This window comes from Trichechus manatus, unplaced genomic scaffold, assembly GCF_000243295.1.
Source record: "Trichechus manatus latirostris isolate Lorelei unplaced genomic scaffold, TriManLat1.0 scaffold00026, whole genome shotgun sequence".
NCBI lineage: Eukaryota > Metazoa > Chordata > Mammalia > Sirenia > Trichechidae > Trichechus > Trichechus manatus.
This window is the reverse complement of record NW_004443962.1, coordinates 12252323-12278755: the sequence shown is the minus strand read 5'-3', so window position 1 is coordinate 12278755 and position 26433 is coordinate 12252323. Positions and strand designations below refer to the sequence as shown.

Here is a 26433-nt window from a genome sequence, read left to right as displayed (position 1 = left end):
TCCAGTGTCTAAAAGAAACTAGGCTAAAGAAAACCAGCGCCCAGACAAGAATTTTAATAACAATGAAAATGCAAATTATAGCGAAGAGTGGATGTACGCCATCATCTAAGCTTACAATCCCCATATCAAAGTTGTCTTCTCTCCCAGGTCAAATCCCTTTTTCCGATAGCCCCATTCTGCTGGCATCACCAAGGTCCCTAGGTGGCACAAAACATTTGTGCTCAACTACAAACCTGAAAGTTGATGGTCTGAATCCACCCAGAGTTACTGCAGAAGGAAGGCCTGCTGATCTGCTTACATTAAGATTGCAGCCAAGCAAACACTATGGAGCGGCTCTGCTCTATAACACATGGGGTTGCCAGGAGCTGGAATTGACTCGATGGTAATAGGTTTGGTTTTAGTTTAGTGGCATCACCATATTTCTGGTTCCCAGTCTAAAAAGCTGAAGTGGTGTGTGTGTATGTCGATGGAGGAATGATGTAATGGAAAGAATCCTAGATTTGGAGTCCATTATCAAATGATAATCTGTGTGAAAGAATCTCGGTATTTGTAAAACGCGGTCTGTAAATGTTATCCCATTGCATTCGAGTCCATTACGACTCAGAGCAACCCTGCAGGACAGAGTACAACTGCCCCATAGTGTTTCCAAGGCTATAAACTTGACAGAAGCCGACTGCCACGTCTTTCCCCCACAGATCGGCTCTAGGTTCAAACTGCCGACCTTTTGATCAGCAGCCGAGTAGTGCCATCAGGGTTCCTGGTTGTTAGGTGCTGTTGAATCAGCGCTGACTCATAGTGACTCTGTGTACAACAGAACGAAACACTGCCTGATCCCGTACTATCCTCACAATTGTTGCTGTGTTTGAGCCCATCGTTGCAGCCACTGTGTCAATCCATCTCGTCGAGGGTCTTCCTCTTTTTCACTGACCCTCTCCCTTACCAAGCATGATGTCCTTCTCCAGCAGCTGGTCCCTCCTGATAACATGTCCAAAGTAAGTGAAACAAAGTCTAGCCATCCCTGCTTCCAAGGAGCATTTTGCATGTATGTCTTCCACAACAGACTTGTTCACTCTTCTGGCAGTCCATGGTATATTCAGTATTCCTTGTCAGCGCCACAATTCAAAGGCATCAATTCTTTTTCAGTCTTATTCATTGTCCAGCTGTTGCATTGCATATGAGGCAAATAAAAATATCATGGCTTGGGTCAGGCACACCTTAGTCCTCAAAGTGACATCTTTGCTTTTCAGCACTTTAAAGAGGTCATTTGCGCAAATTTTCCCAGTGCAATAGGTTATTTGATTCTTTGACTGCTGCTTCCGTGGGAGTTGACTGTAGATCCAAGTAAATTGAAATCTTTGACAATTTCAGTATTTTGTCTTTTTATCATCATGTTGCTTATTGGTCCAGTTGTGAGGATTTTTTTTTAAAATTTTTTTTTGTTGTACTTTAGATGAAGATTTACAGAACAAACAGTTTCTCATTAAACAGTCAGTACACGTATTGTTTTATAATATTGGTTAACAACCCCATTTCATGTCAATACGCTCCCTTCTCAACCTTGGAGGACCTTTTTTTTTGGTGAAAATATACATAGCCGAAGTTACACCATTTCAAAAATTTCTACATGTACAATTCAGTGACATCGATTACATTCTTCCAGTTGTGCTGCTATTCTCACTATCCTTTTCCAAATTATTCCATCACCATTATCTTCCACTCACTGCCCCCTAGGCTTCTCATCAAACCTTCTGAGTTGCTATTGTCAATTTGCTCTCACATAGATAATAATTCTTTTTTTTTTTTTTTTTGTGCCTTAGATGAAGGTTTGCAGAACAAATATTTTCTCATTAAACAGTTAGTACACATATTGCCCTATGACAATGGTTAACAACCTCATGACATGTCAACATTGTCCCTTCTCAACCTTGGGTTCCCTATCACCAGCTTTCCTGTCCCCTCGTGCCTTCTAGTCCTTGTCCCTGGACTGCTGTGCCTTATTAGTCCCATTTTGTTTTATGAGGCTGTCCAATCCCCGGCTGAATGGTGAACTTCAAGAGTGACTTCATCACCAAGCTAAAAGGGTGTCTGGGGGCCATACTCTCGGGGTTTCTCTAGTCTGTCAGGCCAGTAAATCTGGTCTTTTTTTTGTGAATTAGAATTTTGTTCTACATCCTTTTCCAGCTCTGTCCAGGACCCTCTATTGTGATCCCGGTCAGAGCAGTCGGTGGTAGCCAGGCACCATCTAGCTGTACTGGACTCAGTCTGGTGGAGGCTGTGGTAGCTGTGGTCCATTAGTCCTTTGGACTAACCTTTTCATTGTACCCTGTTCTCTTCATTCTCCCTTGCTCCCGAAGGGGTAAGACCAGTGGAGTATCTTAGACGGCTGCTCACAGGCTTTTAAGACCGCAGACGCTACTCACCAAAGTAGAATGTAGAACTTTGTTTTTATAAACTGTGTTATGCCAATTGAGCTAGATGTTCCCCGAGACCATGGTCCCCACAGCCAGCAATTCAGTCCTTCAGGGAGTTTGGAAGTGTCTATGGAGCTTCCATGACCTTTCCTTGTACAAGTTAGGCCAGATTCCCCAGTATTGTGTACTGTCTTACACTTCACCAAAGTTACCACTTACCTATTGTCTATTTAGTTCCCTTCCAGCCCTCCCATCCCTCATAACCAACAAAGATTGTTTCTTTTTATGTGTAAACTTTTACATGAGTTTTTACAGTAGAGGTCTCATATAATATTTGTTCTTTTGTGATTGACTTATTTCACTCAGCATAATGTCCTCCAGTTTCATCCATGTTATGAGATGCTTCACAGATTCATCATTATTCTTTATCTTTGCATAATACTCCATTGTGTATATGTACCATAGTTTGTTTATCCATTCTTCTGTTGATGGGCATCATTTTGCTATTGTGAACAGTGCTGCAATGAATATGGGTGTGCATACGTCTATTTGTGTGACGGCTCTTATTTCTTTAGGATATATTCCTAGGAGTGGGATTGCATTTTGTAATGCTTTTTTTTTTTGTGGTGCTGACATTTTCTTTGTTCCTCTTACTCTCCTGTGCTGAGTTCCTTTTGTTTGTGGATTTTTTTTCATTTCATTTCTTTTTGTAGGTTTTGTTTTTACTGAAACTTTATGTTTTTCTTCTTTATTTTGATGAGCGGGTTTGTTAACTTTCTTTGTGGTTACCTTGAAATTTACCCTTATCTTTCTAGATTTGAACCGGTCTATTATTACTTGGTATCGCCTTGCCGTCGTCTCCATTAGAAGGTTCTATACCTACACCATTTATTCCCTCTCTTATTGTTCTGATGTTGTTGTCATTTACAGATTTACCTCTCTGGTTCCCTGTTGTAATAATTTTGGTTTTGCATAGTCCTTGATAGTTCATTTTCTAGGTTACTATCTGGATAGTACAATACTGTTTCCTATAGTCAGCCTGTGGTCTGATGTTGTTTGTTCTCAGATTGAAGGACTCCCTTTAATAATTCTTGTAAGTTTGGTGTGGTTTTTACACAGTACCTTAATTTCTGTTTATCTGGAAATGACCTAATTTCACCAAGATTTTATATATGTCATCCCATTGCCTTCTTGCCCACGTGGTTTCTGCTGAATAATCCGAGATTAGTCTTATTGTTTCTCTTCTGTATGTGACTTTTTGTTTTTCTTGAGCTGCTCTCAGGATTCTTTGTGTCTTTGGTTTTAGCGAGTGTGATTATGATATGCCTTGGTGATTTTCTTTTGGTGTCTATCCTGTATGGAGTTCGTTGAGCTTCTCGGAAATGAAGAAAGACCAAAAGGGAGTAAGAGAGAGAAGAAAACAAAACAAAGAAACCAAGAACAAACAAACGAAAAAACCAAACCAAAAAACAAGAAAAAAGAAATGTCCCCAGGGATGTCCCTGTGCATCTGTGCAGAGTAAGGGAGTAGCTTCCAAGGTGCGTGGTACTGCCCGGCTAGAAGGGGCTCCCAATTGGAGAAAACAAAAGGAAAACAAACAAACAAATCAAAACAGAATGAATCAGAGCAAACAAACAAACAAGCAAAACAGCCCTGGGCATCCCACCAGCATGGCAGCACAGGCCAGGAAGCAGTTTCACAGTCAAGCAGTGTTTTGCAGCCTTTCAGGAAGAAGCAAAGATGGCGCACGGAGCCTGATATTTGAGAGAAAGGAGGGAGAGGTGGCGAGAGGTTAGGAAGAAATCTAAAGAAGCGGAAAAAAGCAACACCAGCAGCCAACAAAAGGCACTCAGGGAGCTGGCCAGGGCGGATGGGTGAATCCAAGTGACACAGAGGTGAAGCTGTTGCTTCCAGCCCAAGAGACTGTGGTTGCAGGAAGCAGAGGAGGCTAAGTGGGGGTGAAGAAGGGTGGGGGGTGGGAAAGCGTATATTGCTGGTTACCAGTTGTTCTGTCTCCTGCTGGAAGCTCCTTGAAGCTGCTTTCTCATACCCCCTGTTGGGTGATCTCCGATAGGAGTCCCAGATGGCAGATCCGTGCTGCAGTAGCTGATAGGGGACCTCTGTATGTATCTCTCCTTGCTCTCTGTTCTTGGTCAGTTTCTTATTCCATTCAGTACTTGGCTGAGTTCTTTATCTCTTCATTTGATGCTTAGGGTTTCAGGATGGACATGTGACTCTGTTTGACTTTGTTTTTCTGATCTTTGCTGCGGAGGGACGGCATGGTGCTTCTGACTATAGTGCCATGTTGCCCAGAAGTCCCAGTTGTGAGGATTTTTGTTTTCTTTATGTTGGGGTGCAGTCCATACTGAAGGCTGTACTCTTTGTTTTATTTTCTTTTTTGTTTTTATTATGCTTTCGGTGAAGATTTACAGAGAAAATTAGTTTCTCAATAAACAATGAATACACATATTTTTTGTGACATTGGTTGCTGTCATGGAGTGAATTGTGCCCCCCAAAAATATATGTATCAATTTGGCTATGCCATGATTCCCAATATTGTGTGATTGTTCACCATTTTGTCATCTGATGTGATTTCCCTATGTGTTGTAAAACCTATCTCTATGATGCTGATGGGCTGGGATTAGCAGCAGTTATGTTAATGAGGCAGGACTCAATCTACAAGATTAGATTGTGTGTTGAGCCAATCTCTTTTGAGGTATAAAAGAGAGAAGCAAGCAGAGAGACAGGGGGATCTTGTACCACAAAGAAAGCAGCGCCAGGAGCGTAGTGCGTCTTTTGGACCTGGGGTCCCTGCACTGAGAAACTCCTCGACCAGGTGATGATTGATAACAAGGACCTTCCCCCAGAGCCAACAGAGAGAGAAAGACTTGCCCTGGAGCTGGCACCCTGAATTTGGACTAGAGTACTAGACGGTGAGAGAAAAAACTTCTGTTTCTTAAAGCCATGCACTTATGGTATTTCTGTTATAGCAGCACTAGATAACTAAGACAGTTGCCAAGTCCGTGGCATGTTAACACTCTCCCCTTCTTGACCTTGGGTTCCCTATTTCCATTTGTCCAGATTTCCTGTCCCCTCCTGCCTTCTCATCCTTGCCCCTGAGCTGGTGTGCCCATTTAGTCTCGTATACATGGTTCAACTAAGTGTATTGTTTGTTTTATAGGCCTGTCTAATGTTTGGCTGAAGGGTGAACCTCAGGAGTGACTTCAGTACTGAGTTAAAAGGGTGTCCGTGGGCCATATTCTCAGGTTTCTCCAGTCTCCGTCAGACTAGTAAGTTGGGTCTTTACTGTGAGTTTGAATTTTGTTCTACATTTTTCTCCAGCTCTGTCCAGGACCCTCTATTGTGATCCCTGTCAGAGCAGTCAGTAGTGGTAGCCGGGCACCATCTAGCTATACTGGACTCAGTCTGGTGGAGGCTGTGGTAGTTGTGGTCCATTAGTCCTTTGGACTAATCTTTCCCTTGTGTGTTTGGTTTTTTTAATTCTTCCTTGCTCCAGACGGGGTGGGACCAGTAGACGTATCCCAGATGGCCACTCACAAGCTTTTAAGACCCCAGACACTACTCACCAAAGTAGAATGTAGAACATTTTCTTTATAAACTATGTTATGCCAATTGAGATATATGTCCCTCGAGACCATGGTCCTCAGAAGGCTGTAGTCTTTGATCTTCATCAGCAGGTGCTTGAAGTCCTCTTCGCTTTCAGGAAGCAAGGTTGTATCATCTGCATATCGCAGGTTATTAATGAGTCTTCCACCAATCCTGATGCCATGTTCTTCTTCACGTAGTTCAGCTTCTAGGATTATTTGCTTAGTATACAAATTGAGTAAGTATGGTGAAAGGATACAACCCTGATGCATACCTTTCCTGATTTTAAACCATGAAGTATCCCCTTGTTCTATTTCAATGACTGTCTCTTGTTTTATGTACAGGTTCTTCAGGAGCACAATTAAGTGTTCTGGGATTCCCATTCTTTGCAATGTTGTCCATAAATTTGTTATGATCCACACAGTCGAATGCCTTTGCATAGTCAATAAAACACAGGTAAACATCTTTCTGGTATTCTCTGCTTTCAACCAAGATCCATCTGATATCAGCAATGATATCCCTCGTTCCATGTCCTCTTCAGAATCAGGCCCGAACTCCTGGCAGTTCCCTGTCGATGTACTGCTGCAACCGTTCTTGAATTATCTTCAGCAAAATTTTACTTGAGTGTGATATTAATGATGTTGTTTGATAATTTCTGCATTCCGTTGGATTACCTTTCTTTGGAATAGGCACAGATATGAATCTCTTCCAGTCGGTTGGCCAAGTAGCTGTCTTCAAAACCAGAGCTTCTTATAAATGCTATATATTATAAAAATAGTACCTTCCATATCTAAATCTGATATCATCTTACTCTTTCATTCTTAAAAAAATCCTCTTGGATTCACTCTTTTTTTTTGTTTCTGTTGACACTGTCTTCACAGAATCCTGTAACTTAAAATTGGAAGGAATCTCTACTTCTACTCAATACAGAAGAATTTTCTACATAATCCTGACAGATTACCTCCTATGCTCATCTGCATGCCTCCTGTGAATGGAAGCTCTCTACTCTACAAAAGAACCTATCATATTATTGAATAGCCCTGGGTGTTAGAAAGCTCTTTCTTATATTAAACGGAAATTTGCTTTCACATAAGTTAAATATATTTGTCTTGGTTGTGTTTTCTGGAGTCATACAAATTTCTTCTTTTTCTGTGAGATTTCTCTTTTTGTTTTTTAATTGTGCTTTAGGTGACAGTTTATAGCTCAAGTTAGTTTCTCATACAAAAATTTACACACATTGTTATGTGACCCTAGTTGCTACCCCTATAATGTGACAGCACACTCCCCCTTTCCACCTCGGATTTCCCGTGTCCATTCAACCAGCCCCTATCCCTTTCTGCCTTCTCATCTCGCCTCCGGACAGGAGCTGCCCATTTAGTCTCGTGTATCTACTTGAACTAAGAAGCACACTCTTCCCAAGTATTATTTTATGTTTTATAGTCTAGTCTAATCTTTGAAGAGTTGGCTTCGGGAATGGTTTCAGTTCTGGGTTAACAGAAAGTCCAGGAGCCATGTCTTCCAGGGTCCCTCCAGTCTCAGTCAGACCATTAAGTGTGGTCTTTTTACTTGAATTTGAGTTCTGCACCCCACTTTTCTCCTGCTCTGTCAGGGACTCTCTGTTGTGTTCCCTGTCAGGGCAGTCATTGGTGGTAGCCAGGCGCTATCTAGTTCTTCTGGTCTCAGGCTGATGGAGTCTCTGGTTTATGTGGCCCTTTCTGTCTCTTGGGCTAATAGTTTCCTTGTGTCTTTGGTGTTCTTCATTCTCCTTTGCTCCAGGTGGGTTGGGACCAATTGATGCATCTTAGATGGCTGCTCACTAGCTTTTAAGACCCCAGACGCCACTCACAAAAGTGGGATGCAGAACATTTTCTTAATAAACTTTGTTACACCAATTGACCTAGATGTCCCCTGAAACTACGGTCCCCAGACCTCTGCCCCTGCTACTCTGTCCATCGAAGCGTTTGATTGTATTCAGGAAACTTCTTAGCTTTTGGTTTAGTCCAGTTGTGCTGACTTTCCCTGTGGTGTGTGCTGTCCTTCCCTTCACCTAAAATAATTCTTGTCTACTATCTAGTTAGTGAATACCCCTCTCCCTCCCTCGTCGCCCTCAGAACCATCAAAGAATGATTTCTTCTGTGTTTAAACCTTTTATTGAGTTCTTATAATAGTGGTCTCATACAATATTTGTCCTTTTGTGACTGACTAATTTTGCTCAGCATAATGCCCTCCAGATTCATCTGTGTTGTGAGATGTTTCACAGATTCAACATTGTTCTTTATTGTTGCATAGTATTCCACTGTATGAATATATCATAATTTGTTTATCCATTCATCCATTGATGGGCACCTAGGTTGTTTCCATCTTTTTGCTATTGTGAACAATGATGCAGTGAACGTGGGTGTGCATGTGTCTATTTGTGGAGTCACACAAAATTTGAGAATAATCTCCATGCTCCCACTGCCCCAATCTTATATTTCTATTGAAATAAAATTCTTTATTAGAGTAACAACACATTTAGAGCAAGATCTAAAGAAATATAACATCTGAGTAAATTTAGGTGCCTTGCTATCCATCTACCCATCCATCCATCTGTCCATCTATCCATTCATTCCCCATCCCATCCATCAGCCCATCCATCTATCCATATAACTAGACATTGTGTTAAGTACTGCAATACAGAGATAAATAAGAAATAACCCTTGCTCTAAAGCTATTCATAGTCTGTCTCGTCAGAGTGCTGAGAGTGCAAACAATGGACAGGTAGGGAGATATGGCAGTGGCATCTCTGCAAAGCCAAACATTTGATATGATAAATGCTTGCCCTTCTTCCTTGTAGGTGAAGTATAACTAAGTGCCAAAGTACTTTTGTAACTGACTAAACAACCACACCCACCCTGCCCAGAAGACAAAATGCTGCTGCAGGCCCCTATGAAGACAACGAGAGTGTGACGGCTCTTTCAGAAATGGCAAAAACCAGATCACAGCTCTACTTGTTTCTTCACAAAGAGGAAACAGAGGAAAAGAAATAAATTTAAGCATAAAATATCTATATTTTAAAAGCAGTTCTGCTCATGACTTAAATATCCTGTCCTGCTCCTCACACTAGTACATATTCTCAGGGTCACCTTCACAGCTTAATTTTAAGAAGACAGCAAGAAGAATTCAACTCTGATCTGAATATGAATTTAGGTCGCAAGGAGTTTGGTGATGACATTTCTATATCATTTTCTGTATTTCAAAGGACCTTGTCTTTCTGATTAAGGCTGAATCCAGTTGACTAAGGTGTATTAAGATAACTGGAGGCAATATTTTACAGAAATGATTTCCCACTTCTATAGAGCCACATCAAAGTAGCAGAGATTTTTTATTATTGCTAAAGCGGTATTTTTTAACATCTCTGGTAAAACTAATTTCATACTTGGTGTTCTGTGGTTTTTCCAACTAACTCAGGGCAATCATACTTTTCTGAAATCTATCCTGGAGGCAAATTTACTTGAGAGTCATTAAAAAATTATAGGAGGCATTTTATAAGACTGTTTGTTTCAGGCGGTCAGAACTACAAATCAAATTTGAGGATTAGGTCGAGAGGCTTTATTTAGCACGGTAGCAAACTTGTCCAAATCAGCCACTATTTAAAAATTATGGAAAACAACAGCTACACATCCATGAAATGCTGGATAGTCATGTTGAAACAAGGACCTCATTCAAGAGTAACTAGACTTTCATGCAAAAGGACAAATACTGTATGAGATCACTATTATAAGAACTCAAGAAATGGTTTAAACACGGAAGAAAACATTCTTTGATGGTTATAAGGGTGGGGAGGGAGGGAGAAGGGAATTCACTAACTAGATAGTAAATAAGAATTATCTTAGGTGAAGAGAAGGACAATACACAATACAGGGGAAGTCAGCACAATTGGACTAAACCAAAAGCTAAGAAGGTTCCTGAATACAACCAAACCCTTCGAGGGACAGAGTAGCAGGGGCAGGGATCTGGGGACCATAGTTTCAGGGGACATCGAGGTCAACTGGCATAACAAAGTTTATTACGAAAATGTTCTGCATCCCACTTTTGTGAGTGGCGTCTGGGGTCTTAAAAGCTAGTGAGCAGCCATCTAAGATGCATCAATTGGTCCCAACCCACCTGGAGCAAAGGAGAATGAAGAACACCAAAGACACAAGGAAACTATTAGCCCAAGAGACAGAAAGGGCCACATAAACCAGAGACTCCATCAGCCTGAGACCAGAAGAACTAGATAGCGCCTGGCTACCACCAATGACTGCCATGACAGGGAACACAACAGAGAGTCCCTGACAGAGCAGGAGAAAAGTGGGGTGCAGAACTCAAATTCATGTAAAAAGACCACACTTAATGGTCTGACTGAGACTGGAGGGACCCTGGAAGACATGGCTCCTGGACTCTCTGTTAACCCAGAACTGAAACCATTCCCAAAGCCAACTCTTCAAAGATTAGACTAGACTATAAAACATAAAATAATACTTGGGAAGAGTGTGCTTCTTAGTTCAAGTAGATACATGAGACTAAATGCGCAGCTTCTGTCTGGAGGTGAGATGAGAAGCGGAAAAGGGACAGCGGCTGGTTGAATGGACACGGGAAATCTGAGGTGGAAAGGAGGAGAGTTCTGTCACTTTATAGGGAGAGCAGCTAGGGTCACATAGCAACGTGTGTATAAATTTTTGTATGAGAAATTGACTTGAACTGTAAACTTTCACTTAAAGCACAATAAAAAAAAGAATAACTAGCCCTTCAGCTGACGAAGGTGAAAGATGAACTACCTCCACCTTGGAATTCTTTACTCACTCCAACAGCATATGGGGCTAGTGTTCTTCCCCCTCCCTCCCAGAGGCACCCAACTGAAGTGTCAAATGTTTACTGAGTCCCTGCTGTGTGCCCAACACTGTGTGAGGTAGCATGGGGGGAAAACAGTACCTACATGGGCCCTACCCTTATCCCTCTACCTAAATAGAGAGTCAAGCCCTAGGCCAGTGTTTCTCAACAAACTGTGCATCAGAATCCCTAGGTTGTGAGCTCAAAATGCAGATTCTTAGGTTCCACTCCCAAACCACCTAATTAAACTCTCTGAGGGTGGGCCCTGGGAATAAGCTTTTAAAAAGAAAATATTTTAGGTGATTTTTTTATCACCTAAATGTTCTCAACATATGGTCTCCAGAACAGTAGCATCAAGATCTCCTGAGAATTTGTTTAAAAATGCAGATTCTCGGTCTGCACCCTAGCCCTACTGAAGCAGAAATTCTGAGGGTGGCACCCAGTAATCTGTGTTTTAACAAGGCCTCCAAGAGACTCTGATGCATGCTAAAATTTGAGAAGGACTATCTCAAACACACAGGTAGCCTCAATATAAGAACAATGTAAAATAGTAAATTATCAAGCACTAGCATTTGAGGTACAGGCTATAAGCCACAGTGATTCTCTCGGTCTGTGACAGCAGGCCCTTGAGGAGAATAACTTCCAGGATAAGAGCAGTCAGGGCCCCTGATGGGCCTGACACTCTTTAGAAAGGATATAGCTCAACATGACTACATTCACAAAGCATCTGATGTCTTTGTAATGGTAACTGTTTTCTTCACCATAGTGATGTCACCCAGAAAAAGGTGATGTTGGCATTTGACCGTGAAGTGGCCTTCCTGCATGAGGGCCTTAGCTCCCTATCCTCTACAAAAACAACAAACAATTGCTCAGTGCGCTATTGTATACTATTGAGCCCTGACACCTGGGAGCTGGTACATATAGAGAGGAGCCTCATGTAAACGGACGGCCCTGCAATTAACTAAGGAAAGGAGTTTGTTTTCTAGAATGTTCCAGCTGAAATGAACCTCATAATCTTCCCAGAGCTCTATGTACGAGAAATATCTCCATGAAGTAGAATTATACACTGACCTTTAGGTTTTCATCTAGCCACTGCTCCATTAAAAATGTCAATCTCATTAAGTACAGCCATGAAGTACCTCATTCATTCCTGGTGATGCATTCACTTATTAAATAAATGTATATTAGATGCATATTGTGTACCAAACACCGTGGTGGGCACATCAGTTAGTGACCACAAATGTCAGCTCTAGCATCAGACCACCTGCAATTAAATCCTGGTTCTACCACTTAACTGGAGTTCCTGGGAGGCGCAAACAGTTAAGCACTTGGCTACTAGCCGAAAGGTTGGAGGTTCAAATCCACCCAGAGGCACCTCAGAAGAAAGGCTATTGAAAACTGTATGGAGCACAGTTCTGCTCTGAAAACATGAGGTTGCCATGAATCGGAATTGTCTCAACGGTAGCTGGTAACTACCACTTAATTAGCTCTGAGGCTATGAGAAATCTACTTAATCCATCTTGTCTCACTCTTCATCTCTGAAAATAAAGGAGGATAAGTGGAGTAATGATAACACTACTTATCTATCTCAATTGCTATGAAGATTAAAGAACATAATACACTGTAATTATAAAATGATCAATAATTGTTAGCTGCTAGTAATATTAATAATAAAGTAATAGCTTTGATAGGTCCTGCTCCAGGCAATAAATGCCCTGCAGAAACTCCTTTCTGAATAGTCCATCCCCTGCAGTCTGCTTGAAAAAAAAAAAACAGAAATCAAACCCGTTGCCGATTCTGACTCATAGTGACCCCATAAGACAGAGTAGAACAGCCCCATAGAGTTTCCAAGGAGCGGCTGGTGGATTCGAACTGCCGACCTTTTGGTTAGCAGCCGTAGCTCTTAATCCCACCAAAATAATTGGAGAAGGCGTATTTCATTAGCTCTTGAACCAGATTTAGATAATGAACGTTCTAAAAACAACAAAGTAGTTAACGAACAACATCCCCACCATCTCTACTCCCTCCTCCAAAAGAAACAGATTTAAAATGTAAAGAAACTTCTTGTGTCACACTTTATAGCCTTTCTGCCTCTCTTCGGGGCCAGAGGAACCAGGATCCAGACATTACAAATTGTTTCCTTCTCAGAGCCAACACACTGCTGCCCTCATATAGAAGTTGTGATTTTTAAGCAGCTAAATATCTGAGCTGCAGCACTAGCACTGGGGAGGTGAGATCCTACACTCAAGCCAGGAACACCTCAGGCAGTATTTCCCCGTGGGTAGTGCTCATCGCTCTGCTCTTGCTTTGGTTTCCAGAGGTGGCTTGGTAAAAGAGAGACTTACTGTGGTAATAAGGGGGCCTGAAGGTCTTATCAGCAACCCCCCACCGAGGAGGGAAGATGACAAAATCAGCAACGGCTACTCCAGGGCGGAGGGACTTGGCTGTCAACACCGTGAAAATGGATGGGTCCTGTGAAAGCACAAGGAGAGATGGAACATGCTATGCAAGGGAGGGGACTGGACAATGACATGTATGTCACCCACCCATGAAGATGTTTCCAAGTGATGGCCTAATTTCTGATCAAACCACACAGGCCAGGCTAAGAAGTCTGGACTTGTCACTGTGATGCAGTAATTGCTCATCTGACTTTCCTCTCTTGCTGGGCTTGAAGCAAAATGAATTAAGACTTGCTAAGAGGATTCTGGGCTACTTTTCATCCCGCTAAGCCCATATCTTATGCAGTACAACCCCAGGGGTCTGACAGTCAGTGGCGCCTGCCTCCCAATCTTAGGTCAGGGTGACCAGAGCAGGGAAGCGCAGCAGAGAGCTCCAGGCAGAAAGGAAGTTTGTAGTAAGGTGGGAATAGAAATAAGATAATATTTAAGTTTTGATGTAGATGTAGAATGAGCCTCTCTTTGGGGAATCACAGAGATTCCAGATGGTATCTATCCTTGGGCTGGAAGGTCTGAGAATGGTTTCATTGCTTTCTTACCCTTGTTTGACTCAAAAATCTAAAATACATCAGTAGTTTTGGTGGTGGTAGTGTAGATGGGAATAGGTTGGAGGATGATATTATGATTTTTAAAGAACTTTAGAATACTTCAGTAGAAAAATGGAGATTCAGTTTAACTGAAATCAGCAATCATGTTAGCTTTCAGATGCCAACTTAGGGTCTGGAGATTAAAAAATAATTGAGATCTACTCTCTGTCTCTTTAGCATTAATGGTGGTGGAGGGTGAGGGTAAAGGAGTTTGAAGGAGTGATAAAACAGTTTCAAAAACAACCAATCACAACAAGGTGCTGGAGCAAGCCAGCTTTATACATAGAGATCTAAGGGCATAGAGAAGGAGTGTCTATCCCTACCTGAAAGGATCTGGAGAGGCTTCAGAAGAGGTGGCATTTGGGGTAGGTCCTGAAAAATAAACAGGAGGAAAGAAAGGGAAGGGAAGGACAAGAAAGGAAAGGAAGCAAGAGAGGGAGAGGGAGGGAGGAAGAGAAAGAAGGAGGGAAGGAAGAAAGGGAGAAAGAAAGGGAGGGAAGGAAGGAAGAAAGAAATTGTAAGCCCAGAAAACAGCAAAGACATCAAAGTACACAGATATTTCATTAAGAGAAGAGACAGCTAAAGCCCAGGGTGCATTGGTGGAACAGAGAGGCGTAAGAGGTGGTACTGGAAAGTGAGTCCAGGGCCAGAAGGTGAAGTGCATCAAACACCACACTCCAAAGCTCAGACTTAATCCTCAACCATGGGGAGCCTGCAAAGATTTTCTAATGCAGCGATGGAATGATCAGATCTGTGTTTTGGAAAACTAACTACAGCAGCAGTGCAGAGAAGATTGAACTTGTGTAAATTCAAATCCATAAACCAACCCTCATTGCTGCAAAAGCTAACACTTCATCTGTCATGGAGAATGATACAAAACTATTAAAGGTAGTGAGGCTAAATAAAAAAAGCTTTTCCCCATCTATGAGAGTTACTGTGAATATCCTGTGTAGAGAACTAAGCAGAGTTCAAGGTGAATGTTGAGTGTTTGACTTGGCTCCCTCACTAGCTGTATGATTTACTCCCACATCAAAGCCTTGCTGCAGATGATTCACATTCCTGTCAGCACAATGACAAGTGACTGTATCTAGGGCTTCCAACGGAGACACTGGAAATGTTAAGTCTGTGAATGTCAAGGGTCTACTGTGGATCCCTCCCGCCCAAAGGTTGCCCCACCCCCAGGGCTTCTAAAGGATCCAAACTCACAGCATGGTCGAAGGCCACTGAGTTGATGACCATGAAGTTCTCCAGGTTGTACTTGTAGGGTGTATAGTTCCCGTGCCAGGCCACCACATTGAACGGAGAGACATCCTGATGACAAAAAGCAGGAAAGGATGATCCAGTACCTAATGCTTTTGTAGCTGTGATCCCTCAGTTTGTACTTGGCATCACTCTTTCTTTTTATGATTTGATTTTTTTCTCATAACTTGATTATTTCATCCCTGGGGAGAAGTATAACACTGAACCATTCTATGGTTGCTTCACACCCCCTCTGTCCCGCCCTTGCTTAGCCACTAACCCCTGAGGTGTAGGGAGGGTAATGATCACTCAGGGGCAGTCTCTAAATTTCCACCTCCCTCACTGACAGGTGGTGGTAAGAGGGAGTGGGGGCGATTCACCTTGTCTGGCACCCCCCTTGGACTTGTGCCCAGGGACAAATGCCACCCTGTAAGCTCCCCTCACTATGCCTCTAACTAACCCTGTTTTTCCAGTTCATAAGCTGCAGCTGCCTTCTGTCACATATGCAGCAGCAGCACAGAACATTCTCCAAGTAGTGCCTTTTTAACACAATTGTGAGAATCTGTGGATGCCAGCAGTTCTCAAACAATCTGGGCCACCTTCTGGGGTTTCTGGTGCAGAGGGCATTGGCTGTGACTCTTCCGGTAACTGCAACCCAGAGGAGTTTCTGGTAGACATAGTGTCTGGGCTGGTGAGTGCAGGAGAGGGGAGAAGGTCTGTAAGACTTCCAACCCCAAGGACTTAAGATTTCAGAGCAATCCTAAGGTGAAGCTTCTTAGGCCTGCTCTAGGGGAGGAGAGGGCTGGTGTTCTGCTATAGGAAGGCAGTCTCCAGTGCAGCTATGGGTCTGCTCAGGAGAAGAATTCAACTCAGAATGTTCTAAAGACTTTAATAAAGGAACTACTCACAGAGGTATGGTTAGGGTTAAGTGAACTGACTGGAGATTTTGAGGTTCTGAGCCTAGCAATAGTGGGAACACATTACCATTCCTAGGCCTGAGGGATAAAGGAAGGAAATATTGTCATAGGATTCTAGTAGAGCTAGAGCCATGGAGAAAGAGGCTGCCCAGTGGTGTGCTGGTAAATATTTAATAACTAGCTCTAAAACAAACAAAGAAATAAACAAAAAACCCAAACCCATTGCCGTTGAGTTGATTCTGACTCACAGCGACCCTGTAGGACAGAGTAGAATGGTCCCAAAGGGTTTCCAAGGAGTGACTGGTGGATTTGAACTGCTGACCTTTTGGTTAGCAGCCAAGCTCTTAACCACTGCACCACCAGGGCTCCACCTACCTCTTAGGGGGAAAAAAAAAAAAAATCAAAAGCCCCTGATTTGTAGCTTTGCTAATTTCTGGGTGTAAATACTCTCACCATGGTTGATTTCAAGTTACCAATGGGACATCACTGAACATGGAGTTGGGAAGAGACGTGCATATGAGCTCTTGAGAGCTCCAGCACACCACAGGGGCCACCTAACAGGAGCTGAGTCATGCAGCCACTTCCAGAAATACAGTCCCACAGAGGGAGGAATCAGGGGAAGAAATGCACCATCTTATCTTTCCTCCCACCCTCCAATTTCCTGTGGGTACCTCCCCTTGGTTGAACCCAACTAGAAGCCAGTTGGCTAGGAAGCCTGGTGATATACTCCATATAGGTCAATGTCCCAGGGCACAGAGCAGGGCAGAGAAGGGAAAATGGATCAACGGGGGCTCAGACACAGAATAAGCAGCACAGGGTCCACTTGGAAAGTGGAAACCCATGGAGCTGCTGGTTGCCTCTTGGATGGTGGTTGTTGTTTTGTGCCCTTGAGTCAATTCTGATTTATAGTGACCCCATAGGACAGAGTACAACCGCCCCATAGGGTTTCCTAAGCAGAAATCTTTACAGTAGCAGATCACCATGTCTTCTCTCCTGTGGAGCTGCTGGTGGGTTTGAACCTCCGACCTTCCGGTTAGCAGCCAAGTGCTTAACCATTGCACTACCAGGGCTCCTTTCTAAGATGGTGGTTCTCCGTCAAGTGTTATGTACAAAATAATCTGCGAAAAATGCTTAAAATGAATGTAGATTTCCACATCCCATCCCTAGAGGTTATCATTGCTGCCAAGCTGGAGTAGTATCTAGGGATGTACATTTTAAACCAAACTTTCTGAGGATTTCTGATGCAAGTGGTCCTAAATTCTGACAAACACGGACCCAGAAAATATGGGGTGACAGTTTAAGTGTATGTGTAACTCAGGGGTTAATTTTAAGTGCTAAACTAGTTGACTTCTGCTGATTGGCATCCCTTCTAAATGCTGCCCCAGGAAGATAACATGCCTTGGCAAAGTGTAAGCAATAAGTCAAACAGACAAAACTTGAATGACAAAATAATGGTAAAGTTAAACAGAAGATATTTTGTTTAGATTATTTTTTGTTATTTTATTCTAGTATATTATATATCAATATATATTAACTTGTCTACAATATAGAAAACAGTGGATTAAGTAATACTACAGTATAAATACTATACTTGATAGTATAAATCAAGCAAGGCTAAATTAACTAAGTTCTACTTGTTTTGTATCAACCATTGCTTATATTTGAACTGTGGTGGTTGGTCATTGGAAAATATAAATCTTGGCTGGTCTGATTGTTAAGTTCTTTCCCTTTTCAGAACATTATATGATATGATGTTTTCCACACCATTATAGAGAGTTACATTTGCCAGGATTTTCATTGCTTGGTGAGTAAAAAGACCAGGAGCTTTGAAGTCAGACAGATAATAGGTTTGAGTACTGGCTCTGCTGCTTATTGTGACATTGGGTAAATTATTTATCACCACCTGGCTACGAATAAGGCAAAGAGTACCTTACTTGTAGTACCTTAGTGGTGTGGTGAAGATGAAAGTATAGAATATATGTAAAGTACCAAACACTGTCCTTGGCAAACTGCAGGTGCTCAATAACTGTTCATTCCTTCCCCTGCCTACTGACCCTCTTACTTTACCTGTTTGGCAGCAAACAGCTTGCCCTGGTATTTATTGACGACAGTGTAACCACCTGGCACTTGGCGATCTTCAAACCAGGCAACAGGTATCAAGAAATCACGAGGATTTGCCAAGCCATTGGCTCCTAGAACAGAATGACCCAAAAGCCTTTTAGACACTTTGAAATCACATAGAAAGATGTCCATAGTCACACAGAGAGAAAAGGCATTCTTTCATGTCAAGAGCCACTCCACCAATTGTTTTCATTGCTCAAAGACTCCTTGGAGTCCCAGTTTCAGGGAGGCAAGGAATTTAATGCGGTTAGAGACCTCAGGAAAAAAAATCACAATCATCGTCATCACCAGCATCACCTCCTACAGCTGCATTTCACATGCATTATCTCATCACTATAGGGGAGGAGAGGAAAAGACTAGGAAAGAGGGAAAAAGAAGAGCTGATAGAATACTAGACATTTTTTTTTCTTTCCAAGGAAACCCTGATGACTCTAGAAATCATCACCAGTCTTTGATCTTGGGAAGGAAGGGTTATACACTGCTGCCCAGGTGTGCCTCTGCTCTGCAGACAGAACTTGGAACCCAAGTCTGTAAAGCTGCTCTCCAGCCTGACAAATCTGTCTGCCACTCGGAGAGAAAGGATGCAGGACTTGCTCGCTTACCTTCACTTAGGAGCAAGTGTTCCCTCCAGAGAAAGAAAATAAATCAAAAGACCAAAAATGAAAAGCATAAGTGCAAAAACATAATTTAACTCCAAGAGGAGAGACCTGGGGAGTGTTTTATCATTTCCAGCTCCTGGGGTTAAAAAAAAAAAGCCCCCAGCTGGTTAGTAAATTATATATATTTTCCAGAGGGTACATGTGCCATGGAACCTGGAGGCTACACTGACTGTAAAGCAGCAGGAAGCCAGACCAAAGCGGGAAGAGTGGGTGGTGAGCAGGATGACAGAAGGCCCACCACGGCTCCAGCTGCCTCTCTGCTGCCTCCCACCTTCCTCTGACTATTCGGATCCCTCCAGGGGAGTGACCAGAAGGCACATCCTGGCCTGTCCCTGTTTCGCTCTAAAAAGCTGTTGACAAGGAAGGGAAGAACTGGGAGGTGTGGCCACCACCTTCAGCAAACATGCCAAAGATGAAACCAAGGGCCAATTTTTCCAGCCACTCCTTTCACTCCAAGAGATGTTTTGACAGCAGCCCCTCCTATCCCCTTCACTTCTGTCCTACATCTCCTGCCTCTAGCTTGCCAGGAGAATGGGAAAGGACCTTGGTTCACTTTGAAAGCTCTGATCTGCCTCATGGGGGCTGTGGCTTCTACTCCTTCATAGCACTGAGTGATCCACCTTTGTTGATTGTCGAGCGTGTGGATTTTGTGGAGTGTGCTCAGTAGGATTATGATGCTCATGGACTATGCCACTCAGCTTGTCCTCCATCTCCATAGGAATATAGCCCCTGACATCTTTCAAGCTTTCCCCATTTTATTGTCTACACACCACCCATTAACTTAGGAAAATGATCTCCCTCCTGCTCACAAAGTGCATTCGCACTTGCATGCTTTGGCTTAAGCTGTTCCCTTTCCTCTTTACTTCTCCTGTGTTTCATCAAGAATTAGACACATGTCATTTTGTCTGTGATGCTGTTCCTGCTGACTCTGACACACCATAACCCAAACTCCTCCATCCCTTGCAGTATACACTGCAAAACCAGAAATCCACTGCATACTGTCTTGCCCTCCAATCATCTATATACTTACTCTAGACAGAAAATTGTAATGGGTTGATGTGGGTTGTTTCCCATTATGCATGTATTTTATGAGAAGAGGCTTGTGTTACTCTTGAGGACGTGACTGTCATTACCTTCAGCACAACATGGGGGCCAAGACTAGCTGATGGATTGATACACAGATGGGTTAATTAATGAAGATTTTATTTCATCAGTTGATCAGCTACAATGCATGCTGCCCCTAAAATTAGAGATCTGAAAAGAAAGTCTGAGATTGCTCAGGGAGTTCCAGTAGGTTTCTGAAATTCCAAACTACATTTGGTCTAGAGAAGAAGTTTCTTAGAGAGGAAAGCAGAAATTTGGTTAGATAGTGAGTGGAGAAGGATATTTAATTTTCATGCTATTATCTGTGTCCTATATCTCAAGCAAGGCTTAGAGGCTTGTAGTAAAGATTTACCAATGGGTCCCAAGTCAGGCAACTCAAAGTGGACGCCGTAGACCTCCAGGATGTAACCCCTGGTCTCCTCGAAGACATCTATGCTGAAGCGCATTCCTCTCTGGAAAGGGAAGCAAACGCTGGTGTGCCCTCCCAAAACCATACCTGTAGTTATAAAGAAGCTGCCCCAAAGCCACGTCCAGCCCCACATGCAAAAGTAAAGCTCTGCTTGCCTCCACAAGCGACCAGCTCAAAGATGAGCTAGAAAGAAAAACTCAACTCTTAATTACATCTATGACCCAAGCCAATTCTAGTCTAACCTCTCATTCGGTCCATGGAAGAAATTCACCTTCACTGCCTTACTCGTCCCCTCTGCATGGAAACAGAGCCTACTCTAGAGTGTATAAATCTTTGAGGAAGTGAATTGACAGTACTTTGTGCTTTGGAAGTGTTTGCTATTTTAAAACAAACCCAGCACCCAAGCCTGCTTACCCTTCTCCACGCGGAGCCTTCTGTATAACTCAAACTCCCTCCCCATTGCCCAGGCATGACAGAAAAATTTTAGAGTTGGAAATAGTAGCAGCTGCAACATCTGATTGCTTCAGTTTCACTTAAGCCAAATTAGGAAGAGGCAGGGAGGAGAAGGGGACACATCACCAACCTGAATGACGCAGATCTCATTGGGCTGCACAAGCATCTTGCCAAACTCGGTGTAAATGAGAAGCTTCCCTTTCTGGGGAGCTGACACAACAGACAGGGCAGTGGTGAGGAAAGCTTTCTGTGTGAGGACCATTTTATGAAGAGTAAAACGCTTAAGGGCCGTATTTGCTTTTACATTCCAAATGAAAAGAGCTTGATTGAGTCTCATGGGAAAATTTATATTGTATATTCTGACAATTTAGGTTAACTATCTAGAATAACATGAGTAAAAAAAATTGGCTCCACTCTTTTGGTTGCCAAGTAAGGAGCTTGTATAGACACAGTTCTGTGGATTGACCAAAAAGGGAAACAGAAATAGGATGGAAAATCACCCATTTCTGATGGTTCCCGTGGGAGGCTGGCATTCACATGTCTGAAGTCTGCACCAAAATGTTGATTCCAAAATATCAATATTAAAACCATGAAATAGAATGGGCAGACAAGAGCCATCTCTAATAGATACTGCACTATAGATGGTTTTAAAAAATTGTATTTAAATTGCAGGTATCAATGACAGAGTGGTTTTTTCTTGGGTGATTTTGAAGACAAATGGAATTATCTTATGAAGTTAATTGCATCTTAGTATTACTGTTCATTTCTTTTCAGCTGCCCATATCTCCCATATCAGAAAGGCCCAGCAGAGATGGGGAAAGACAGAGAGACCAGGAAATAGAGTTGTGGTTTTGGGGTACACTAGAAATCTTTTCTGGACCACCTATGGTCTCTAGACCTCAGTCTATAGATTGTACTAAATGAAATGAGACAGATTGGAGGCTGAAGGAAGAATATGTATGAAATTAAAAAGCAGCTTGTGACTAGGGATCAATTAACCGTGAAGGGGTCTGAAATCTCCAGAACTCACCAATTAAGAAGTCCCCATCTGAATTGTAAAAGCACCTGAAAGATAAAAGTAGAGAGCAATTCCTGAGATTTTCCATTTTAACACTACCTAGACAAATTAATTCATTGCACAAATTACTGTTTAGTGCTTACAGTGCTGGGTATAAAACGGAGAACAAAATAGACTCTGCCCTCATGGAGCTTAGAGTAAGTGGGGAGTCAGACAGCAATCAAATAATTACAAAACTATTCTGGCAAACTGTTACAGCACTATGAAAGACAAGTTCAGAGGACTGAAAGAATAGGGGACTTGATGTAATCCAGAGAGGCAGCAAAAGCTTCCCTGAAGAAGTGACATATGACCTGAGACATGAAGAAATTAACTACAGTTGAGGGAGGGGGATCATTCGAGACAGGAGGAACAGCATGTGCCAATGCTCCAAGGCAGGAGGCCACATGGCAGGTTGAAAGAACTGATGAAGGCCAGTGTGTCTCAAGTGGAGAAAGGGACCAGTGGCTGAAGATAGGTTGGGCCCAAAGAGAGGTCTCCAGTGCCTTGTCATAGGGCTGTGATCTTAGCCCTGATTCATTCCACATTTTTAGTAAAGTTTGGAAGAAGGCCCAGGGGGCCTATTTATCAAATCTCTAATTTCCAGAGTTTGAGAGGCTTCTCAGAGTCTCCTCTGGTTTCTTGAATCTTAGTTTTTAAAATCTCTGCCTTAAATCAGTGAGGGAAGAACTGAGTAGCTTCCTTAAAAGCAATTCGCGATCACCAATAGAGGCTGAAGAGTGAGAGAAGGGAGAGTCCCGCCAACATTCTCATTAAAACAGACAAACAAATACAAAATAAAAAATTGAGAAAAAGAATGTGAATGTGGAATAGGGACAGTGTTTGAAAGAACTCGTATGGTTTGGATAGGAAGAATAATAACAACAACAAAGCACTGCAGAGACTTTGGAGAACTTGGACCCTCTGAGTGAAGGTGATAATAAGTAACATTTGTTGAGCACTTGCTCTGGGCCAGGCTCTGAGCTGTGTACACTTCACAGTGCGTGTGGCTCAGGGACATTAAACACCTTCCCCAAGGTCTTTCAGCCAGAGAGAGTGGAGTTGGGCTTTGGATATGAACAGTCTGGCTCCAGAGGTATTATGCAAAGCTAATATGATATTCTGCTATCCAAAGAAAAGGCATAAGTGCCATTTATATGGATTTTTTATTTAAAAAAATAAAAGCCAGCATACAAGCTCCTCTCTGTAGGAATTTTGAATTTACACAAAGCTATTAGCGGAAGCCAATCTGTCAGCTTGACCTGCCACCAACGGGTGGCCCTAGTGGCTGCTCCTGCAGTGTGACTCTGGACTCAAGAACAGCCCTGGAGAACCTTAGAATTAAGGATATTCTGATCCAAATCTAGTTAAAGTCAAAATGCCTCTTGGACTACGCCTGCATTCCAGGGCCCTATCCTCTCATTACTGTTTGCATTGTTATGTGACATTCTTGTTTACCTCACGAGAATTGGTTAAGATAGAAATGCTCCTTTATCATCATTATAAATATATATCAACATTACTCTGAGGTGGGGGGACATCAATAAAAACAATGTGTATGTATGTGTGACTTTACAAGAGCAAGACCTGGCCTTTACCCTCTGGTCAACAGCCCTTGGGGAATGGGACTGCCCCGCCCCAGCACTGGAACCCTTACCTGTCGACCATCGAGGTGTTGCAGAGATAAATGTGGATGGCAAGCCCGTTGTTAGACCTCATGTCTCCAGCTCCACACAAGGTGTGCAGACCCTGGGAGAGACCACGTATGAGAGGGAGGCGTGAATGTGAGTACTGCTACAGAGGCCAGCCCTCGCTCTGGGCCCTGAGAGACAGGGTTCCACTAGGGTCTTCCCTTTGGGACCAATGGGACATTTGGGATCCAGGCTGCCTCTGGGGAACCTGGAATTTACTGACTTAAATTTGGCAGGTGGTGGCTCAGGTTAGTTGCCAGCCATGGCCCTAAATCTCAATTGTCTCAATGGCTACACCAGATGACCCTGTAGTGCATTAACTCATACTTGGCATTTTTTCAGCTTGATGCCTAAGATCAACCCAAAGGAGAGGTTCTGATGGAGGTGAGGTCAGGCAGCGTGGTGGCATAATAGTTAAGAGCTCGACTGCTAACCAAAAAAAGGTTGGCAGTTCACATCTACCAGTCACTCCTTGGAAACCTTGTGGGGCAGTTCTACCCTGTGCTATACGGTTGCTATGAGTCAGAATGGACTCGGCAGCAATGGGTTTGGTTTGGTTTTAGGAGGTTTGGAGAGGAATTTTGTAACATCAGGGGTCAGTTAATGCCCCTCAAATACACCCCACATGTAGATACCTCTGCTTATGAATAAGGTTAGTTCTAACCTCTCCAGGGCAGAGAAAAGCATTCTGACTATAATTATCCCTGCTGTATGATCAGATTATCCACATCTAAGAACTTTAACAGACGGACCTTCTCAAAACAGCCATCAGCCCCAAACCTGTAGATGGAGAGCCCAAAGGGAGGGGCTTCTGTTCCTCCAGATACTCATAATTCACGCAGGGTGGGGAACTTTTTATTTAAGTGAGTCTACACAGCACTAAATGCTGGTAAGAACTTAAAGATGATCCAAACAATTGGGCCCATGGCTGGGCACCTGGACCGTCTCTAAGTAAGCCATGAGCTAGGGTTGGTCTGCAGAATCTTCCAATGGCCTCTTTGAGTCCCACATCCTTGAAGCTCCCTCCTGCCCTCCCCCACATACTCCTTGCTCTGGGAACAGGTATTCTAACACTCCCAACACCTATAACTACCAAGAAGAGCTTCTAATTAGTTGTGCTAACTAGAGTGGCCACCCTGAGTTGATGTTATTATATTCTAGCCCAGAGGTCCATTCCAGAGGTTCCATGAACTTGGATGGGAAAAAAATTGTATATATAGTTTTCACTAATCTTTGATAGAAATTTTTCACTTCCTTCAATGACAGTAGTCAATTAGCAGTGCCTATAACCTTGTATGGAGCCCTGGTGGTGCAGTGGTTAAGAACTTGGCTGCTAACCAAAAGATCAGGAGTTCGAATCTACCAGCTGCTCCCTGGAAACTTTATGGTGCAGTTCCACTCTGTCTATAGGGTTACTATGAGTCGGAATCGACTCGACAGCAATGGGTTTTTGTAACTTTGTAACTGATAGCAATCATAGATATTTTTGCATCACAGGTACTGTTGCAGATGTCTCCAAATATCATTCATGCTCATAGCTATTAGATCTGTTTATAAACCAAAGGGGACGCGGGAAAACATGTTGCCATCGAGTTGATTGCAACACATAATGACCCTGTGGGAGAGAGAAGAACTGCCCCATAGGATTTCCTGGGCTGTCCTCTTTACAGAAGTTGACTGCCACGTCTTTCTCCCACAAAGCAGTTAGTAGGTTCGAACTGCCAACCTTTTGATTAGTCGCTGAGTGCTTAACCACTGCACCATCAGGGCTCCTATACTATAAACCAAACCAAACATTTTTTTTTAATATTTTGGTAATCATATTTCAATACAGTTCGCTTCTTTGTAATTTTACATAACTTATGCCTTTAAAAACACTGGCTTCACCAGAATATCAAAGGGTCCACGGAGTGAGAAAGGTTAAGAGCCCCTGTCCTAGCCAAAAGCAAAGGAACTTGAGGTAGGTGAATGTCTCATGTCCACTGGCCTCGCTGAGATGTTGTAAACAGCGCCTGAGTGCCCTTTGGTATCAGGGGCCATATGGTGCCTGTAAGTAAGACATCGCTCGGCTAGCCACCAAAGCGTAGGCAGGTGGTTTTGTCTCCGTGCCTCCCTCTGAGGCTGGTTCTGCTTGGCACTCAACCTGCAGATGGTTGGATCCCTCACCGCAGAAGAGAGGAGGGCAGCAGGAGGGTGTGAATAGCACCGACTTACGTCCATAAAGTCCACTTTCTTCTGAGATGCTTTTGGAATCTCGAATGGTTTCCATCTAAGCTGGAAAAAAAGCATCACACATACAGAGAAGTTATTTCACGGGGGAGACTATAGACCTTCTCAATAAAGAGCATCAATTACAGGGAGGAAGAAGGACAGTTGCTACCTCCATGAGGCTCTGTTTGTGATTTTGTTATTTTGAAAGTGATAATTATCCATCATTTCCATAAAGGGCTTTGTCAGCTTCTGTGTGTGTATGAGTTTAAACCTGTATGTATATAAACCATTTTTGTTCCTTAGCACTTTAAATTATAAATTTAAAAAAAAAAAAAATCATCCTTCTATTCATTGCTTCCTTGGTTAGACGCTGTTTGTTTCTTTTAACATTTTGCCCAGAAGATCGGTGAGTTTTGACTGAGACTGCTTTTCACGCTATTTATAATCCGCTCTCTTTCCTGCCATGCCAGCCTCTCTGTGTGGGCTCCTGACACTGGAGGGGAAGCTTCTGCTTCTACTTCCAGCCCTTGGAGTTTTGAATTATTTCCTTAAGAGAAAGAAAAAGCCCCCAGCAGAGACTGGATTTGGGAAATGCTGTACTGGGTGCAGTAGCTTAACCAAACTCCGAGTTTGTCGCCAGGCTGCCTGTCGGTTCAGTTTA

At 42.9% G+C, this 26433-nt stretch overlaps 1 protein-coding gene across 1 annotated transcript in view; it reads right to left on the bottom strand.

Annotated features, from left to right (window-relative positions):
• Positions 1–26433, bottom strand: part of HGD (homogentisate 1,2-dioxygenase) — a 54648-nt gene that overhangs the window by 3801 nt on the left and 24414 nt on the right. Inside the window, exons 4-11 of the mRNA XM_004373728.2 lie at positions 25776–25835; positions 23528–23619; positions 21844–21878; positions 20944–21023; positions 20304–20403; positions 18135–18259; positions 15118–15222; positions 13214–13340 (exon numbers count right to left, since the gene is read on the bottom strand). Of these exons, the coding sequence (XP_004373785.1) occupies positions 13214–13340; positions 15118–15222; positions 18135–18259; positions 20304–20403; positions 20944–21023; positions 21844–21878; positions 23528–23619; positions 25776–25835 (724 nt within the window). The remainder of the gene's footprint in view (positions 1–13213; positions 13341–15117; positions 15223–18134; positions 18260–20303; positions 20404–20943; positions 21024–21843; positions 21879–23527; positions 23620–25775; positions 25836–26433) is intronic.